The following is a 17319-nucleotide window of genomic DNA, read 5'->3' on the forward strand; positions in this document are numbered from 1 at the left end:
TTTTATACATCTTGAAAGGTTAGAGGAGAAGCCTGAACGCGCCATACCTCATCCGCCTCCAGCCACACCGCCCCCCCAGTTGTCCGAACAACAACATCCGCCATAGTCGTGTACATATGCAATGCCTCAAAATGGTGAACAACATAAAAATGGGTATAAAACAGCAAAAAGTAACATAAAGGGCTTTGGGGCCCATAACTTACAACCTGTTTGGTTGGTAGATGCGGTAGGGGAAACAGCCAAACTTTGGTCTGCCTCATCCCTCCACATAAACACATGGTTAAGGTCAACATGAAAGTCCACATGCCGATACCCTATAAGAAAAAAGGTTAGCCTAAACTGTATAAACTTAACAGATGTCGATAGACAAATAAGAAAACGGATCCAAGTGGATCTAGAGACCTCATCAGTGTGCTAGGTATGAGGAGAAGATATAAAAATCAAGAGGTCTTCTGTCTGCCCGATCTAGAGGATGTTGGAGTGACCAAGGTCCAAACTCTTGCTGGTCGCTGCGGTAGCGGAGCGGGGCTGGGAGGCGATGCTATCTCACACTGCACTCCGGCCCGCTGTAGTGCTTCCAGCCCTTCAGACGGTGAACGCACCGTATGTGAGCGAGAGTTCACTTGAAAAGTCAGGCTAAAAGGGAAGCCCCATCTATACCTGATCTGGGCCTTTTGGAGAGCTTGAGTAACCGGTCTCATTTCCCGCCTTCGTCGGAGCGTGGATGGAGCAAGGTCTGCATATAGGTGGACAGATGGAGGCAGACCCGGAAGGGTCGGGTTGCCTCTGGCTGCAAATAATATTTTATCTCGGGTCCCAGGATGGTGAAATTTAAGGATAACGTCTCGAGGTAAGTCCGAGCTGCGTGGTTTCCCTAATGCTCTGTGGACCCGATCCATCTTTAAATAGTTGAGTTCTTCCTGTGGTAGGAGCGTTGAAAACAGGGAGGAGAGGGTGGCTTGAAGGTCTTGATAAGATTCAGGGAGACCCCTGACCCGTAGATTTCCTCTCCTGGACCTATTCTCTAGGTCTTCAATTTTTAGCTCCAAATCCGCCAGTTGGGCCTCATGTGAATTAACATCATCCCTATTGCGGCCTATGGCGTCTGAGATGTCATCCGTGCGTGTCTCTAGGTCAGAGACTCTGTTCCCTAGATCGTGGATCTGGCGGGAAAATTCCGTGACCGCCTGGGACAATTCAGACCGGAACAATGCTGCAATGTTCTTGTAAAGGTCTTCTTGACCCACATTATGGTCGCTGATGTCCGGAGTTGGCTCACCTTCAGAAGAGGAGACGGGGCTCGGTGGATCAGCGGCGGCGTCCGCCATGGCAGTGTGCCTTGTCTGCCGGAAGAGTTCCGGTAAGGTCTGTGAAGGAGCGGGTGTACCGGGTATTTTCGACCTCCCCTTGGAGCGGGGCATCTTAGGGGTCTGATGCATATACTTGCAGGCGTATAGGAGCCTGGTTCAGGCGCTAAAGTGAGGGTAAGTCGGCGTGCGGTGCGGAGCTCACAGAATCATGTCTTCCTCGTGAGCCTCGCCATATGCACACCTTTTTAACCAGAATATATTTACACATATTATTATATATTTAAAATATATAATATAATATATGTAAATATATTATAACTAAAACATCAGTAGTCGTTTCCCACATATTATGCATTCATATATATCAGAAGTATGATTATATATAGCCCAGAATGTTAAAGGGGTTTTCCCACTTTGCTAAATCAGCCTCACCTGCAGTCACTCTGCTGGTAACTTCTCTGCAGATAAAGCTGGGCGGGCTTAGGCAGCTAGAGTGAAGGCCGGCCACACCTCCTTATGACATCACACTGAAAGCTGATTCCTGAGTGCTCGTTCATATGAAGACAATGACTCATCAGGCTCACTGGCTCCCGGCAGTGTCTGTGAAGCTTATCTCTCCTGGTGTGGATTGCTATCACTCAGCAAGCAATGCTAAATGATCTTAGAGAGTTGCATTTTGATGTCCTGAATACTATCCACACATAAAACTTTCCAAATATATTCAACACTATATCTGTGCATCAAAAACTGTAATTTACTACACCACAAATACATGACACCTTGTATAAATATGATTTTTGTTTTTTACTCCCCTAAAACAACCACTGAACAGCAGAGATGCTGTATTCTTACCATTATAGCTGTACTAAATTGAGTAATAACATTCATATCCAACTTTTCTATATATCAGTGTATTCCCCTCCCCCCATGTCATCTAGATTTCCACTTTTCTCTGTCATACCTTGCTAATCCACTCTCCTGCTATCCCTGTGGATGCTTGCAACACGATTAGCTCTGCTACATTTTATGGTTTTCCATACAATTCATAAACTTGCCCCCAGTTTCAATAAAATTCATATAGTTGCCCCCAGTGTCCATCCATTTTATATAGTTGCCCCCAGTGTCCATAAAATTCATATATTTGCCCCCAGTGTCCATACAATTCATATAGTTGACCCCAATGTCCATACAATTCATATAGTGGCCCCCAGTGTCCATACAATTCATACAGCTGCCCCCAGTTTCCATAAAATGCATACAGTTGCCCCCAGTTTCCATAAAATGCATGCAGTTGCCCGCAGTTTCCATAAAATGCATACAGTTGCCCCCAATGTACATAAAATGCATACAGTTGCCCCCAGTTTCCATAAAATGCATGCAGTTGCCCCCAGTTTCCATAAAATGCATGCAGTTGCCCCCAGTTTCCATAAAATGCATGCAGTTGCCCCCAGTTTCCATAAAATGCATGCAGTTGCCCCCAGTGTACATAAAATGCATACAGTTGCCCCCAGTTTCAATAAAATGCATGCAGTTGCCCGCAGTTTCCATAAAATGCCTACAGTTGCCCCCAATGTACATAAAATGCATACAGTTGCCCCCAGTTTCCATAAAATGCATGCAGTTGCCCCCAGTTTCCATAAAATGCATGCAGTTGCCTCCAGTTTCCATAAAATAGATTTAAATACACTGACTCGGCCGAACTCCGCAATGTGCCAAGCATAGCGATGCTCGAGCCGAACTGGTGTTCGGCTGAGCATGCTCGCTCAACACTAATGCAGAGGCATCACCAAGGGGGTGGCTCAGCAGCGGCCCTGCTGAGGCTGAGGATTGCACCGCTGTAGCCCGGACAGGTAAGTTTGTTACAAGTGTGCTCTCTATTTATAACCTTTAATGGAAAGGTAAGAGGCCGAGACTGGCCTATTCAAGACTTATTCTTCCATCCTTGGCTTCAACTGGTTGAACCGCATTTTTACACTTTGTGTTTGGACTGTGAGAGGGTGTCTATGTCCCCTTTTAATGTGGGTAGTGTTCTAGGGTATCTCTTATACTAGCTCTCTATCTAACACACTAATGGAGGGTGTGAATTAGAGTTATTCAATCTATCAACTCCAAACGCAATTTACTGAATGTCCCATCCCTTTTAATGCCTGCTAAATTTATATCCTTTTTTATATCTCCGAATATACAGGATGTTCCCCCAGGTTGGAATCACTGTGGTATGTTAAAAGTAGGAGATTTTTTGAAACAGTTGAATTCTCACCAAGATTTTTCCTTTATATATCCCAGTGATTCATCCGCCTCTGATTTCATACAAAAGGCCAATCTCTGCTACTTGTTTGAAGTGTTTCGCAAAAGGTACCCTGATCCCCCTGGCCCTACCTGGTTTGAATCACGACTCACAGGGCCTCAGCTCCCATTTAAATTAATATCATTGTTTTATAAACACTTTATTTCAGACCACGTTAGTGGCACACCAGCAAATATTAGAGGGTAGGAATCTGATTTGTTACAATATTTTTCAGAACCTGAAATTGAGACCATCCATTAACATTCTCATGGATTTTCAAGATGTATTTGAATTCAGGAGAATTCTTATAAAATAATGATGTGGTGGTAGAAAACTCCAATAGTCCTTAAGAAATTGGGTGTAACCACTGAAGATGTCTGCTGGAGATGTAAAGTCGAGAGAGGATCTATGGGCCATATATTTTGGTTCTGTCCCAAAATTAGGGATTTTTGGAGGGGGATTGAAAATGCTATTCAGAAGACCTATAACCCTGGAATCTGTTGTCCAATGGCTGTCAGATACAAAGTGGCAACCATCATGGACGAACTTGGTCACTCAGCTAATTCAAACTGCTAAGCTTCTAGTGCCTCTTAAATGGTTAGACCCCTGCACTCTATCTATTTACATGTTTGTATCTGTTTACATGGTAGAGTTGATCAGGTTTATAGACTTGAGGAACTGGCTAGTTGGGCTAACAGGAAACACTCTGCCTTTCATGCATTATGGGAACCCTGCAGAATCTCAGCAAGATATGACCTGTGTTTCTCTGAATGCTTGTTTATTGTCCTTTCTTCTTAATGTTTTTCTTTTATCACATTAACAGTGGATGTGCATGGTATCCAGCTATTGACAGTTTGAATATATCTACTGACTCAATGAGTGTTTGGTTGATTTAGCTAGTTCCCCCTGCCCTCCCTCCCTTACCCTCCTATACCTTTTCTCATCTTTCCCTGACTTAACAACCTTTACTTTTTGTTTGAGTCATTTGCATGATGTTCACCTCACCTCATGGCAGTTGTCTATAAAAAAAAATTCAAAGGATAGAATGAATATGCTTAACTCTAAAAATACATCTGATTGTATGGCTGTAGTTGCTTGTTTACCGCTATTCTGCTGTAAAACCTTTGACTCGTAATAAAAAGATTTATGACAAAAAAAAGATAGAGTACAGTGTAAAATATGTGCTCTCAACAGTTTAAACAATGAACCAAATAATATGTGTGACAATGTAGACTCATTTCTAATGTGTATATGTGTTAGCTATGACATTTTTGATAATTGTAAACTAAACCAGTGTTCTTCTTATTAGGTTTACAGAGTTTTTGGATCCTTTCCAGCGTGTTATCCAACCAGAAGAGATCTGGCTGTATAAAAATCCCCTGGTACAATCAGACAACATACCTACACGGCTGATGTTTGTAAGTTAGACACTAATAAAATGAAAGAATCTTAAAAGTTTTTGTTCAAATTTCGGGTTGGTTTTGTTATATTCTTTCTGTCTGCATCCACTTTAGGGGAAGTTAAAGGGGTTGTCTCACTTCGGCAAGTGGTATTTATCATGTAGAGAAAGTTAATACAAGGCACTTACTAATGTATTGTGATTGTCCATATTGCTTCCTTTGCTGGCTGGATTCATTTTTTCCCTCAAATTATACACTGCTTGTTTTCATAGTTACGACCACTCTGCAATCCAGCAGCAGTGGTCATGCTTGCACAAAGTAGGAAAAAGTGCCAGCCTCTCTGGTAGCCAGGAACATGGGTGTGCACATAGGCTGGTGCTTTTTTTTATAGTGTTTAAGCATGGCCATCGCTGATGGATTGCAGGGTGGTCGTAACCATGGATACAAGCAGTGTATAATGTGATGGAAAAATGAATCAGGCCAGCAAAGTAAGTAATATGGACAATCACAATACATTAGTAAGTACCTTGTATTGACTTTATCTACATAATAAATGAAGTGACACAACCCCTTTAATGAAGACAGATTTACACATGACTGCATTCAAGTCTATAATATTGTTCCTTAGCTCCCTCTAGTGGTGAGTTCAGCCCACCATAATTTCCTATCTTGGGTATTTACGCACATCCTATACTGTAAATCATGGGAGTTCCCTGATCCCTCTTCCCCCTGGCAGGGGGGAGAATTATAGAAAGCAGGACTGCTTTAAACGCAGGGCAAATGGTGCACTTACACCAGGTTATTTTCAGGAGAGTGTCCCCTACCCCCACTTGCATGGTATAGGTATTGTTGAGAAGGACAAGGGATATAGGAACCAATACCGCTCTCCTTCCCCATAAAGATGAGTCAGGGGCCAGCAGAGAGTGATGCTGTGATGTTAGGAACATGAGGCCTGTTCGGCAGGTGGATACTGGACAGAGCAACGGGGTGAGTAGCTGCCTCACAGTGAAACAGGCAAGAAAGAGTCCTTGGAGGAGCAGAGCAGCATGAGAATGTGGGCAGCTGCTTCCAGTAGCGCATTGCAACAGGTGAGCACCACAGTGTATGCATAGTTTATTATGATACCAAATTTGTAGTGATTGTCAGTAATTTTCAGAGACAATCCTGGTAAATTTGGGCTGTCCTGAGTCAAAAAATTTGAGGGGCTTATTTAAGCATCACACATAAGTGGGCATTCTTGGTCGGGTTTTGGGCATTCCCAGGGGCAGAGCATTAATGCCCTGAATTTGTGTATGGATTAGGAGGTAAGTATAAGTTTTTATTATTATCTTGAGGCTCAAAAGGGGACATTATCACTCTGGGGGAAAGAAGTTCACTAACATAAAAGGGTTGTCTTGAGTTTTTTTCCTTAACATTTAATTGGTAAGCTGCAAAACTTTTTATCAACACCCAAAAAAGCATGAATTAAGTCCTGGACCGCCTTTATAAAGTTTTTGTTTTAATTTGTCTGTATGAGTAAGGCTCTGTTCATACTCTGCGGATTTATCAGGGTTTTCAACCAGTTTTCCAATATGTAAGATGGAAAGAATAGAGCAGCCTGTCCCAATTACTTTCCCTTAAAATGATCAAAACTACCAATGGACCTCATTAATGTCAGTGGGCTCCCATAGGATTCATCAGAAAACAGATCTGCGATAGAGGTCATGGTTCCATTTTAAATTGAAGTCATGATGCTAGTGTGAATGGGGCTTAAAAAAAATCTTTGCCCATTTAATTATTGTTTTTATTTGTTGACTTGTTGCCCTATGAACTTTACACTTGTTCCACTTTGTGCAGGCCATTTCATTCCTGACACCACTGGCTGTCATTTTTGTGGTGAAAATTATCCAGCGAACGGACAGAACCGAGATTAAAGAAGCTTGTTTGGGTAAGCAACATTTAAAGCCTATGTAATTTCATGTATAAGCGCACTTGTCTTAGCAGGGGTCATCTGAAGAGTTGGAAAACTAGGAGTTCAGTGCATCGCTATGGCTCTAAATTACATTACATATAGATTTAACTTTTTAATAGTGTTGGGCGAGCATGCTCTGCCGAACACTAATTTTACACGAGCATCGCGATGCTCGGCACATCGTGGTGTTTGGCCTTTTAAGGACTATTGTTGTATCTGGCAGCAATATAATTATTAGCGCAACCTGCGCTAAATTGCGTGGAATTGTTAGTGCCGCTTCTGACACAACCTCTGCTACATCTTTTATTTTACATTTGCGCAGCCTAAATATCTGTGACATTCAGCGCAATTGTTTGGCCGCTGATGACAGCGACATTACCAGCGCTACATCTCCTGTATAACGTTTGCGCATCCCAAATATCAGTGACAATAATTCAGTGTAATTTTTTATTAGCCGCTGGTGACAGCGACATTACTTGCACTATACCTCCTGTATAACGTTTGCGCATCCTAAATATCAGGGACATTCATTCAGTGTAATTTTTTTATTAGCTGCTGGTGACAGTGACATTTCTTGCGCTATACCTCCTGTATAAAATCTGCGCATCCTAAAATTATCTGTGACATTCAGTGTACTTTTTTCATGGACGCTGTGGACAGCGACATTATCTGTGCTACATCTCCTGTTTAACGTGTGAGCATCCTAAAAAGATGAGACATTCGGTGTACTTTATTTGCGCATACACTTACAAAACCTGCACTACTGTACATGTGACATACTTGCAAGCATATATACCATTTAATATGCGCAAGGCGAGCAGTAAGGGACGGGGAAGTGGCCGTGCAGCTGATGGTGCAAACAGAGGCTGTGGCCCTGGGCGCGCTGAAATTGTGCCTGCTGCCAGAGCACAAGAAACACACTCATCCATGATACCTAGCTTCATGTCCCAGTTTGCAGGGTGGCACAGGACACCTCTCTCGAAGTCACACCAGTGCGACCAGGTGGTCGGTTGGATTGCAGCAGATAATGCTTCCAGTCGGTTAAGCACCACCCTGTCCACTTGAAGAGGGACATGAGGAGATATAGTGCCCTGATTCCCAAACTCTTGAGCATCCACAGTCACAAGAAGATGACGGTGGGGAACGGCAATTAGTGTTTCATGAGGTGGATGATAATGATGAGACACAGTTGCCAATAAGTCAACCGCAATCAGTGTCTCAAGAGGTTCATGATGAGGATGAAACACAGTTGTCAATAACTGAGGTTGTTGTTAGGTCAAGTCAGGAGGATAACCAGAGTGAGGAGGTGGTGGACGATGAAGTCACTGACCCAACCTGGGAAGGTGGCAAGCCGAGCGAGGACAGCAGTAAAGAGGGGGATCCGCAGCACCGCAACAGGCTGGAAGAGGCAGTGGGGTGGCAAAAGGGAGAAGGCAGGCCACACCAAACAGGCCCTCAACTGTTCTCCGAAACACCCCCTTGTGGCAATCTCCTTTGCTAAGGGGTAGGTGTTCCGCAGTCTGGCGCTTTTTTGAGGAAAGTGTGGACGATAAAAGAATTTGCCATTTGCAACCTGTGCCGTGCCAAAATGAGCAGGGGCGTGAACACTAGCAACTTCACCACAACCAGCATGATCCGCCACATGGCATCAAAGCAACCTAATAGGTGGGCCGAACGCCTGGGTCCACAATCAGTGTATGCAGGTCATACAACTACCTCCTCTTCCCCTGTTTTACATGCTGGCCAATCCCCTGTCCAAGACGCAGGCCCGGATGCCTCCTGCCATGCACCTGGATCTTCGCAAGCACCATCAGCTAGCACATCCACTTCTGTGTCCCAGCGCAGCGTACAGATGTCTATACCCCAGGCCTTTGAACTGAAGTGCAAATACCCAGACACCCACCCACAGGCCATAGCACTAAGTGCTCACCTTTCCAAATTGATGGCCCTAGAAATGTTGCCATTTAGGCTTGTGGACAGAGGCTTTCTTCAGCCTGATGGCGGTGGCTGTCCCATGTTAGTCTGTCCCCAGCCGCCAATATTTTTCACGGTGTGCAGTCCCAGCCTTACTCCAGCATGTGTCCCGTAACATCACCCGTGCCCTGACCAACGCAGTTATTGGGAAGGTCCACTTAATGACTCACACATTGGCAAGTGCTTTTGGCCAGGGATGCTACATTTCCCTGACGGCACACTGGGTGAATGTTGTGGAGGCCCAAAGCGTGTCGTACCCTGGGATGGCACAGGTGCTACCGACGCCAAGGATTGCAGGCTCTACTTACATCAGGGTTTCCGCCACCACTTACGTTAGTGGCTGCAATCCCCCCTTCTCCTCCTCCGCCTCCACTTCCGCCTCTGAATTGTCATCTTGAAGCACCAGTCAGACATCAGTCAGTAGCTGGAAGCAGTGTAGCACTGCAGTGGGGAAGCAACAGGCCGTGCTTAAACTGATCTGCTTAGGTGACAAAGAGCACACGACCGCAGAGCTGTGGCAGAGTAAAAGGGACCAGACTGAGCTGTGGCTCTCACCACTCAACCTAGAACCAGGCATGTCTGATAATGGCCGTAACTTGGTGGCGGCTTTGGAGCTCGGCAAGCACACACACATACCATGCCTAGCCCACTTTTTCAACCTAGTGGTTCAGCGGTTTCTCAAAACCTACCCCAATTTGCCTGAACTCTTGATGAAGGTGCACCGCTTGTGTGCCCATTTCCGCAAGTCATTGACAGCTTCCGCCGGTCTGGCAACACTGCAGCAGAACTTGCAATTGCCAGCTCACCAACTGTTGTGCGACATGAGCACGCACTGGATCTCGACGTTTCACATGTTGGCCAGGCTTTGTGAACAGCAGAGGGCAGTAGTGGAATACCAGCTACAACATGGTCGTCACCTTTCCAGTCAGCTTCCGCTTTTCATAAGCGACCAGTGGGCATTGATGTCTGACCTCTGTGAGGTTTTACACAACGTTGAGGAATCAACACAGATGGTGAGCGGCGATAATGCTATTATCAACGTAACCATCTCACTTCTGTGTCTACTCAAACGCTCGCTGCTCACAATTAAGGTGGACGCGTTTTGCATGTGGAAGAGGTGGAAATGGGGGAAGACAGTACACAGGGTGATAGCCAGACCACCCTTAGTTCATCTTCTCAGCGCGAATTGGATGATGATGAGGAGCAGAAGACGGTTGCCTCCTCTACAGAGGGTATGGAAGTTTTATTCCATCTGTTCAGCGTGGATGGGTAGAAGAGGAGGAAGAGGATGAGGAGATTGAGAGTCATCCTCCTGATGAGGACAGCCAAGTCTTGTCTGTTGGGACTCTGGCACACATGGCTGACTGTATGTTAGGCTGCCTTTCCCGTGACCCTCGCGTTGTACGCATTTTGGCCACCGATTACTGGTTGTTCATCCTTCTCGACCCCTGCTACAAAGAGAATTTCTCATCTCTGGCCTGCTGCCAGCGTTTTGTCTGAGCGTGTATATTTAGTGCTGCTGGGGGCATCATAACTGATAAGCGCATCCGCCTGTCAACTGAAAATGATGACCGGTTGACTCTTATAAAAATGAACAAGGCCTGGATTGCCCCTGACTTCTTTACTCCACCAGAGGAAAGCAGCTGAACATAAAGGCACTTTAAATGTGACTTTTATGGTGTATTGAATACACAGTATTCCCATGCACCCCTTCCACCACTAAAAAGGGTATATGATTCAATCTTCCTTTTTCCCGTCCTCCTCCTCCATCATATCAACATGCTTATTAGGCTGCACTCTTTCCTAATGTTTTAGAGGGTCAGCTCAGCAGCAGGCCCTCGCCCATAATTTTTTTGAGGGTCACCAGCAGGCCCTCGCCAATAATGTTTTAGATGGTCAGATCAGCAGCAGGCACTCGCCCCTAATGTTTTAGATGGTCACATGAGCAGCAGGCCCTCGCCCCTAATGTTTTAGATGGCCAGATCAGCAGACCCTAGCTGCAATAGTTTTTGAGAGTCACCAGCAGGCCATCAATCATAATTTTTCAAGGGTGTGCAGGATGCCCTCCTTTATGTGTAATAAAGGGTGTATTAGAGTCCCGGTTCCTTGTAATTTTTGGCAGCCCTTTCACTTTATATACAAGTGAATATACAGGAAAGAATGTTTCCTAACAATTTTTCCTCTAACATCGATTGTATCTTAGTTTTTTGCGTATTATTGTCGGTCTGTAAAAGTGGCGTACTACTCGGACAACATCGTTCCCAGCAGCAACCTGGGAATCCAAGATGCATCCAGACATCCTCCCCATGCTGTTCCCGAACCATTTCAGTGGTGTTTCCATCAATTTCTGACCTTTTTCCTGTGAACCAGACACCCTCCCCTCTTCAGAGCAGGGGGTGCCTGGTTTAATTCTCTGTAGAGCACCCGAGCATCCCGAGGTGTTCTACTCGAGCACCCGAGCACTTTGGTGCTCGACCAACACTACTTTTTAACCTTTCTTAAAGGGAGTCTTTCACCTCATTTTCCACCAATATAACTAACAGCATTGCCCCACAGAAGATTGCAAATGCATTCAAACGTACCGATGTGCACTTTGTAAGTGCTTTTATTTTGCAGGAAAACAGCTCCTGCTGGGCGGAATTTGCTGTTCCAAGTGCCCAAAGCAAACCAAACTTAAAGAGGACCTGTCACCACTCCTGACATGCCTGTTTTAATAGCTTCATGCATTCCCCATGTGATAACAATTCTGGTGCATCTAGGCTTATGGCTCTATGTTGTACCATTCCTTTATTATTTCTACTAGAAGTTATGAATGAATTGCTAGCAGTTTGCAGTAAGGGTACAGAGGGGTGGTAACCAGTTGGGGGGGGGTACCTGCACAGCCTCCCTCTATTCAATCAGTGCTCCCATTTTCTGACTGTGCAGGTACACACTCCCAACTGGTTACCACTCCTCTGTACCCTTACTGCAGACTGCTATTAATTAATTCATATCTTCTAGTAGAATTAATAAAGTAATGGCACAACATAGACCCATAAGAATAGATGCTCCAGAATTATTACATGGGGAATGCATGAAGCTATTAAAACAGGCATGTCGGGAGTGATGAAAGGTCCTCTTTAAGAAGAGGGGAGGGCTGCTTTAGCTGCTCATATTTTGGGATTAATAGATGCTCCAAGCTTTTAAACAATACCAGAATTACAGCATTATGTCCACTACATCGGGAGATATAGCTGTTGGAAATCGAGTCGGGAGTGAAAGAAGTGAAATCTGTTTTTACTTTCACTTTCAGCTGCATTCACTGCCATCCAGACTTCTACCAGCTATATATTTTTTTAGCAATGTGAAACTGTTTTTTTTTTTTTATTAAGTTCCCTCTTAAATTGTGTTTCTCACATTGAGCTCAGTAAGAAAAAAATAAGGTAAAACAAGACGATTAGGTTATGTTGTGAACTGAAAGAAGCTGCAGTTATTTACTACTATATAAAATTTAAAAAAAAATTGATTTTTATATATCCTGTTCACTAATACTAGACTGTATGATAAAAATAATTAGAAACTCCTCTTCCTGGAGACCCTCTGTGTGTCTGTGATTAGGTTTAGGGCTCCAGCAATGTCGGGAGTATTTTTTGGAAGAATTAAAGGGGTATTCTGGTAGAGTAACTTAATTTTTGAAAAACTGCATTAAGGCTGCAAGCTGTGATCCAACCAGAACCCATACCTATACATGTTACCAGAGCTTCAATTTACCTTGCAATCCATTTTTCTAGCTCCTATGTGAGCCTGTAACACACAGAGTATCATGGTGCCTGATCTTCCCTCACAGAACTACAAGCCCCACACTCCCTCGCTTTCCTGCTGTGAGTTTGTGCTTGTTCGTGAGTGTTGATTGGCTGCCTGATATACAGTTCGGTCACGCCCCCTCTACTCAGTAATCAGCAGCACATTGACACTCCCTTTGTTTCATAAGACATTTAGCTAGAGAACTGATAGCAGCACACTGAGCATGCTCGACCTAACAAAGGCTCAGAACTACAGGTCGATGCCATGGTAATTTATGAGGAAACACAGTGGGTAGCAGAGAAAGAAAACTACTTTTATAACTACTGAACGGTAAATATGTGAAATTTACATTAGATTAGGTAATTATTGATGATGAATTAGTCTAAAACATAAGTTATATTTACGGTAACCGGAATACCCCTTTAAACCTCTGTCTGTAACTTCTTTGCTGTCATTTCTCATTCAGCTGTCTCCCTGGCATTGGCACTGAATGGAGTTTGCACTAATACTATCAAACTCATAGTGGGAAGGTAGGTGCAATGAAAAAGATTATAAATGTTTGCAATAGAGACGTCTCTGTCATTCGGTACCATTTGTCACACAGTCCAATGCAAATGATGTTTGCCGGAGAATGCCTGCTCCTGCATGATCATAAAACAATCATTTTCTGGAAGTGAGCGTGTTCTTAGCACTGTGTAATGAATGTGAATATGAAATGCTCCCCACATCTCTGCATTATGTCTTCATTATTTTATATTGGTTTTCTTAGAAACCCACATGAAACTCTGTTTCCTAAGAGTAAAAGTAACAACAGGGACCTTATATTTAGAATTGATTGGAAAGTATTCCATTAAGGGGTTGTGCAAAACATGGCTGCTTTCTTCTTTCTGTACAAGGGTTGTGTCGGGTTGTGCACTTCTATAAAGGGTCACTGGTGCTTTCAGAAAACTTTGGATCTGTTATAGGGACGTATCAAAAATTTTGATTGGTGAGGGTCTGAGCGCTGAGACCCAGGGGCGTAGCTTTAGGGGGTGCAGAGGTAGCAGTCGCTACTGGGCCCAGGAACCTGAGGGGGCCCAAAGACCCTTGTGCCATATAAGAAGACACCGGTATTATAGAAAGTACATGCTGGTCAACTTACACCTCTGGCTGGAGGGAAGGGGTTAGGTCAAGAATTTGGATTGGGGTGTGTGGGGGGGTGCGGTTTCAATTTTTGCCTCAGGTGGCACGAAGGCTATGTGTTTCCCTGTCCCTTGCCACAAAGTAGGGGGCCCAAGCTGAACTCTTGCCCATGAGCCTTTAGCTACGCCCCTGCTGAGACCCCCACGATCTCTAGAATGAGGAGAGAGAAAATCTCACTTAGAGTGCCCTCTCTTCACTACAGAAAACGGGAGCGAGGCGGGCCCATAGACTTTCTATTGAGTCGGTCTCTCTTCCTGTCCTGCAGCAAGGAGAGAGAATGTGCTAACCAAGCGCTTCTCTCCTCTGTTCTAGAGATGGTGGGGCTCTCAGTGCTCAGACCTCCACCCATTAAAACTTTTGCTATGTCCCTATAACATATCAAGAGTTTTCTGAAAGAACAGTGACCCTTTAAATTGAATAGGGTTGAACTGTTCTAAAACACATAACCTGTAGACAGGGGTGACACTGTCACCTCTCCTCATTGGTCTGTTTTGGTAACTACTTGCATTCCCCATGTAATAACAATTCTTGTGACTCTATGTTGTGCAATTCCTCTATTATTCCTGTTAGACGTTATGAATTAATTCCTAGCAGTCTACAATGAATATCCAGATGGATGTTACCAGTTTGGGGAGGGGGTCCCTGCACAGTCTAACATTATCCAATCAGTGCTTCCAGTGTTAGACTGTGCAGGGACACAAACCCAACTGGTAACACCCATCTGGACCAAACTGCTAGTAATGTAATCATAACTTCTCGCATGAATAATAAAGGAATGGAAAATCATAGAATCATAAGAATAGATGTTCCAGAATTGCTATTACATGGGGAATGTAAGTAGTTACAAAAACAGACCTCTTTTTTGAAAACCTATCTAATCCCTTTAAAGGGGCGCTGGCTCTCTCCCTTGCCTACACCCGCCTGGGATTAGTGCTGCTAATGAAGCCTATGAAGTTTTAAAAAGCCTAACTAAGGTTCCTGTCCACCATTTACAAAAATGTCCGCTTTGACAACTCATCCCACCATTTCTCTTGTGACCACTGGTCCCGATATGGATGAAAATCACAATCCTGTCGGCATTCTAGCATTATTGACCAGTTATTGACGTGGACCTGGATTTTGATAATTATTAAATATAACTGCCCTATGGCAAAATGACAGGGACAAAAAAGAAGGTTGTCTGTATAAAGTGGCCAGGTACTATGCAAGAGAGGATATCTTGGCACGTAGATAGGAATTATTTGACATTGGAAGCCTATCACTTTTTCAGACGTCGTGCCATCCTAGCAGTAAATGTAGTCTGTACTGCTTGCATCTGCATCTTCCGCATAGCTTGCCCCACTGTGAAGGCATGGTACTATAGAACAAGCTTTATGGCACTATGAGGATCTATGTTTTTAGGAAGACTGCTTGATGTCACATATTATTTTATTGACCTTTTTTAGGCCCCGTCCTGATTTTTTTTATCGGTGTTTTCCTGATGGGGTATCAAATGAAGAAATGCACTGCACTGGAGATGCCAGCCTTGTGTCCGAGGGCAGAAAGAGTTTTCCCAGTATCCACTCTTCCTGTGAGTAATCTGAATCACGTTACATTATCCTCATCGGAGAAGGTAATTGAAAGGTCTATTGTCACCGGATCTGTAACACCATCTAATAGTAATTATACAGCATACAGTAAATGCCACCCTGAATACCAAGGCAGTAGTGTATTACATTTGTTCATTCAGCTGTTAAATTGGAATAAGTAATTTAGTCCCCCTAAAGCGTGCTGTGTAGTGACTGGTGGGCTTTATTTGCTGAGCACTGCTACATTATGTTTGTTGTATGTTACAAATCTGTTGAATATGTGTAAAAACTGAATAGCCTGTATCAGCTGTCAGGCTGATTGTATAAATGGGTTTGTGCAGGATTATAAACAGGGGCGCACCTAGCCTTTCTGCTGCCTCAGGCAAAAATGTAAGTGCCTCCTCGCCCCCTTCTGTGCCAAATTCTCAATCCATCCCCTCCCTTCCAGACCCACATTTAAATACATATTGGAAAACATTACATACAGCTCTACAAAACATACAGGGTAATATAGCACCACATACCTCTTAAATCTAGGGATGTCTTCTCTGATGTAGACATTCTCTTTCCTCATGTTCTCCATTTGGACCAGACCGCCTTGACTACTTCTTTCAGCCAAGTCTCATCTTTGCAGCCACCTTAGGTTCCTCACTTTTTTATAATCCTTCCCTTCCTGGTGTCCCAACATTGTCATACTGCTGCTACTCCCAATACTGAGCCCACTGTGCTCCCCAATGTCCACAAACACTATACTGCATAAGTAATAGTGCCAGATAGTCCCCATAGCAATAGTGCTTCCAGATTGCCCTCAATATTAATAGAGCCACTTACACAGGGGCGGATTGGCCATAGACTTTACAGGGAAATTTCCCGGCGGGTTAATGCCCAGGGGGCCACCTGGGCAATACTCATGGCCGGCCAGTGGTAGTTTTTGGGGATGTATTTTGTGTTGGTGGCAGCATTTTGTGATGGACTGTGGTATTTGGCTCTGTTAGGATGGTATGATGTGGCACAATATGGTATTGCTTGCCCTGCTGTCAATCAATTTGGATCCAACTACAAAATGAGGCCACTTTTAGTATTTTTTCCAGGGCCACGTTAAGTTCCCCTTCAGCCCCTGCACTTACAATACCCTCAATAGCGATAACGCTCCACAAGAGTGCCCCCACTAGAAATAAGGCCCACCTATAGTGCCCCCAGCAGTATTAACTCCCCTCTATAGAGCACCCCTATAAATCCCACAGTAGTAATAAGGCCACCTATAGTGTCCCATATTTTTATAATGCCTCTTGTAGTAGCCCCACTATTTATAAAACCTCTGAATGGAGGTAGCCTGGGAGGATCAGAGGGCACTAGGCATGTTAACGGTACATACCTAGACTGGAGGTCACTTTAACATTTCACTTTGAAGAGCTCAAGTGCATGACTATATTATGGTTCCATACAAACTCTAGAAAGCCAAAATATCTCTATGTCTAAAATTTCATTCTGCAGTAGAAAGAATTTTTCTCAGAATTCAGAAGTCAGATTCAGTATGAATTGTGCTGTGTTGTATCGTATGCCAATATGGGCACTGTTTATAAGGGAGAATTTCTCTATGATACAGTCTAGTGCATAGTGCGTGGATTTGTGTATAGCAGTTCACAGATTTAGTATTGTACATTTTCAAAAGGAGTGTAACATTATGTGAGTGGTGTGAACATTTATCAACAAGAGACAACTTGAAGTTTTTATATTTGTCTATTTGTGTACAGATAATGGTCCGTGCATCAAATTTATGAAAGTGGCACGCATTCTAACTTCTTTTTACCTGCCAGTCTGGAGTGGAGTGCAATAGGGACAATTTCTTTTGGACTTTCCCTGT

At 43.9% G+C, this 17319-nt stretch overlaps 1 protein-coding gene across 2 annotated transcripts in view; it reads left to right on the forward strand.

Annotated features, from left to right (window-relative positions):
- Nucleotides 1-17319, forward strand: part of PLPP4 (phospholipid phosphatase 4) — a 224488-nt gene that overhangs the window by 110898 nt on the left and 96271 nt on the right. For both annotated transcript variants that reach the window (XR_005779864.1, XM_040437564.1), the window contains exons 2-5: nt 4907-5015; nt 6834-6924; nt 13172-13235; nt 15333-15457. Coding sequence is in view for 1 of the 2 variants with exons in the window: in XM_040437564.1 (XP_040293498.1) it covers nt 4907-5015; nt 6834-6924; nt 13172-13235; nt 15333-15457 (389 nt within the window). In the remaining variant the exon portion in view is untranslated. The remainder of the gene's footprint in view (nt 1-4906; nt 5016-6833; nt 6925-13171; nt 13236-15332; nt 15458-17319) is intronic.

The sequence above is a fragment of the Bufo bufo genome, chromosome 6 (genome assembly GCF_905171765.1).
Source record: "Bufo bufo chromosome 6, aBufBuf1.1, whole genome shotgun sequence".
Classification (NCBI taxonomy): Eukaryota; Metazoa; Chordata; class Amphibia; order Anura; family Bufonidae; genus Bufo; species Bufo bufo.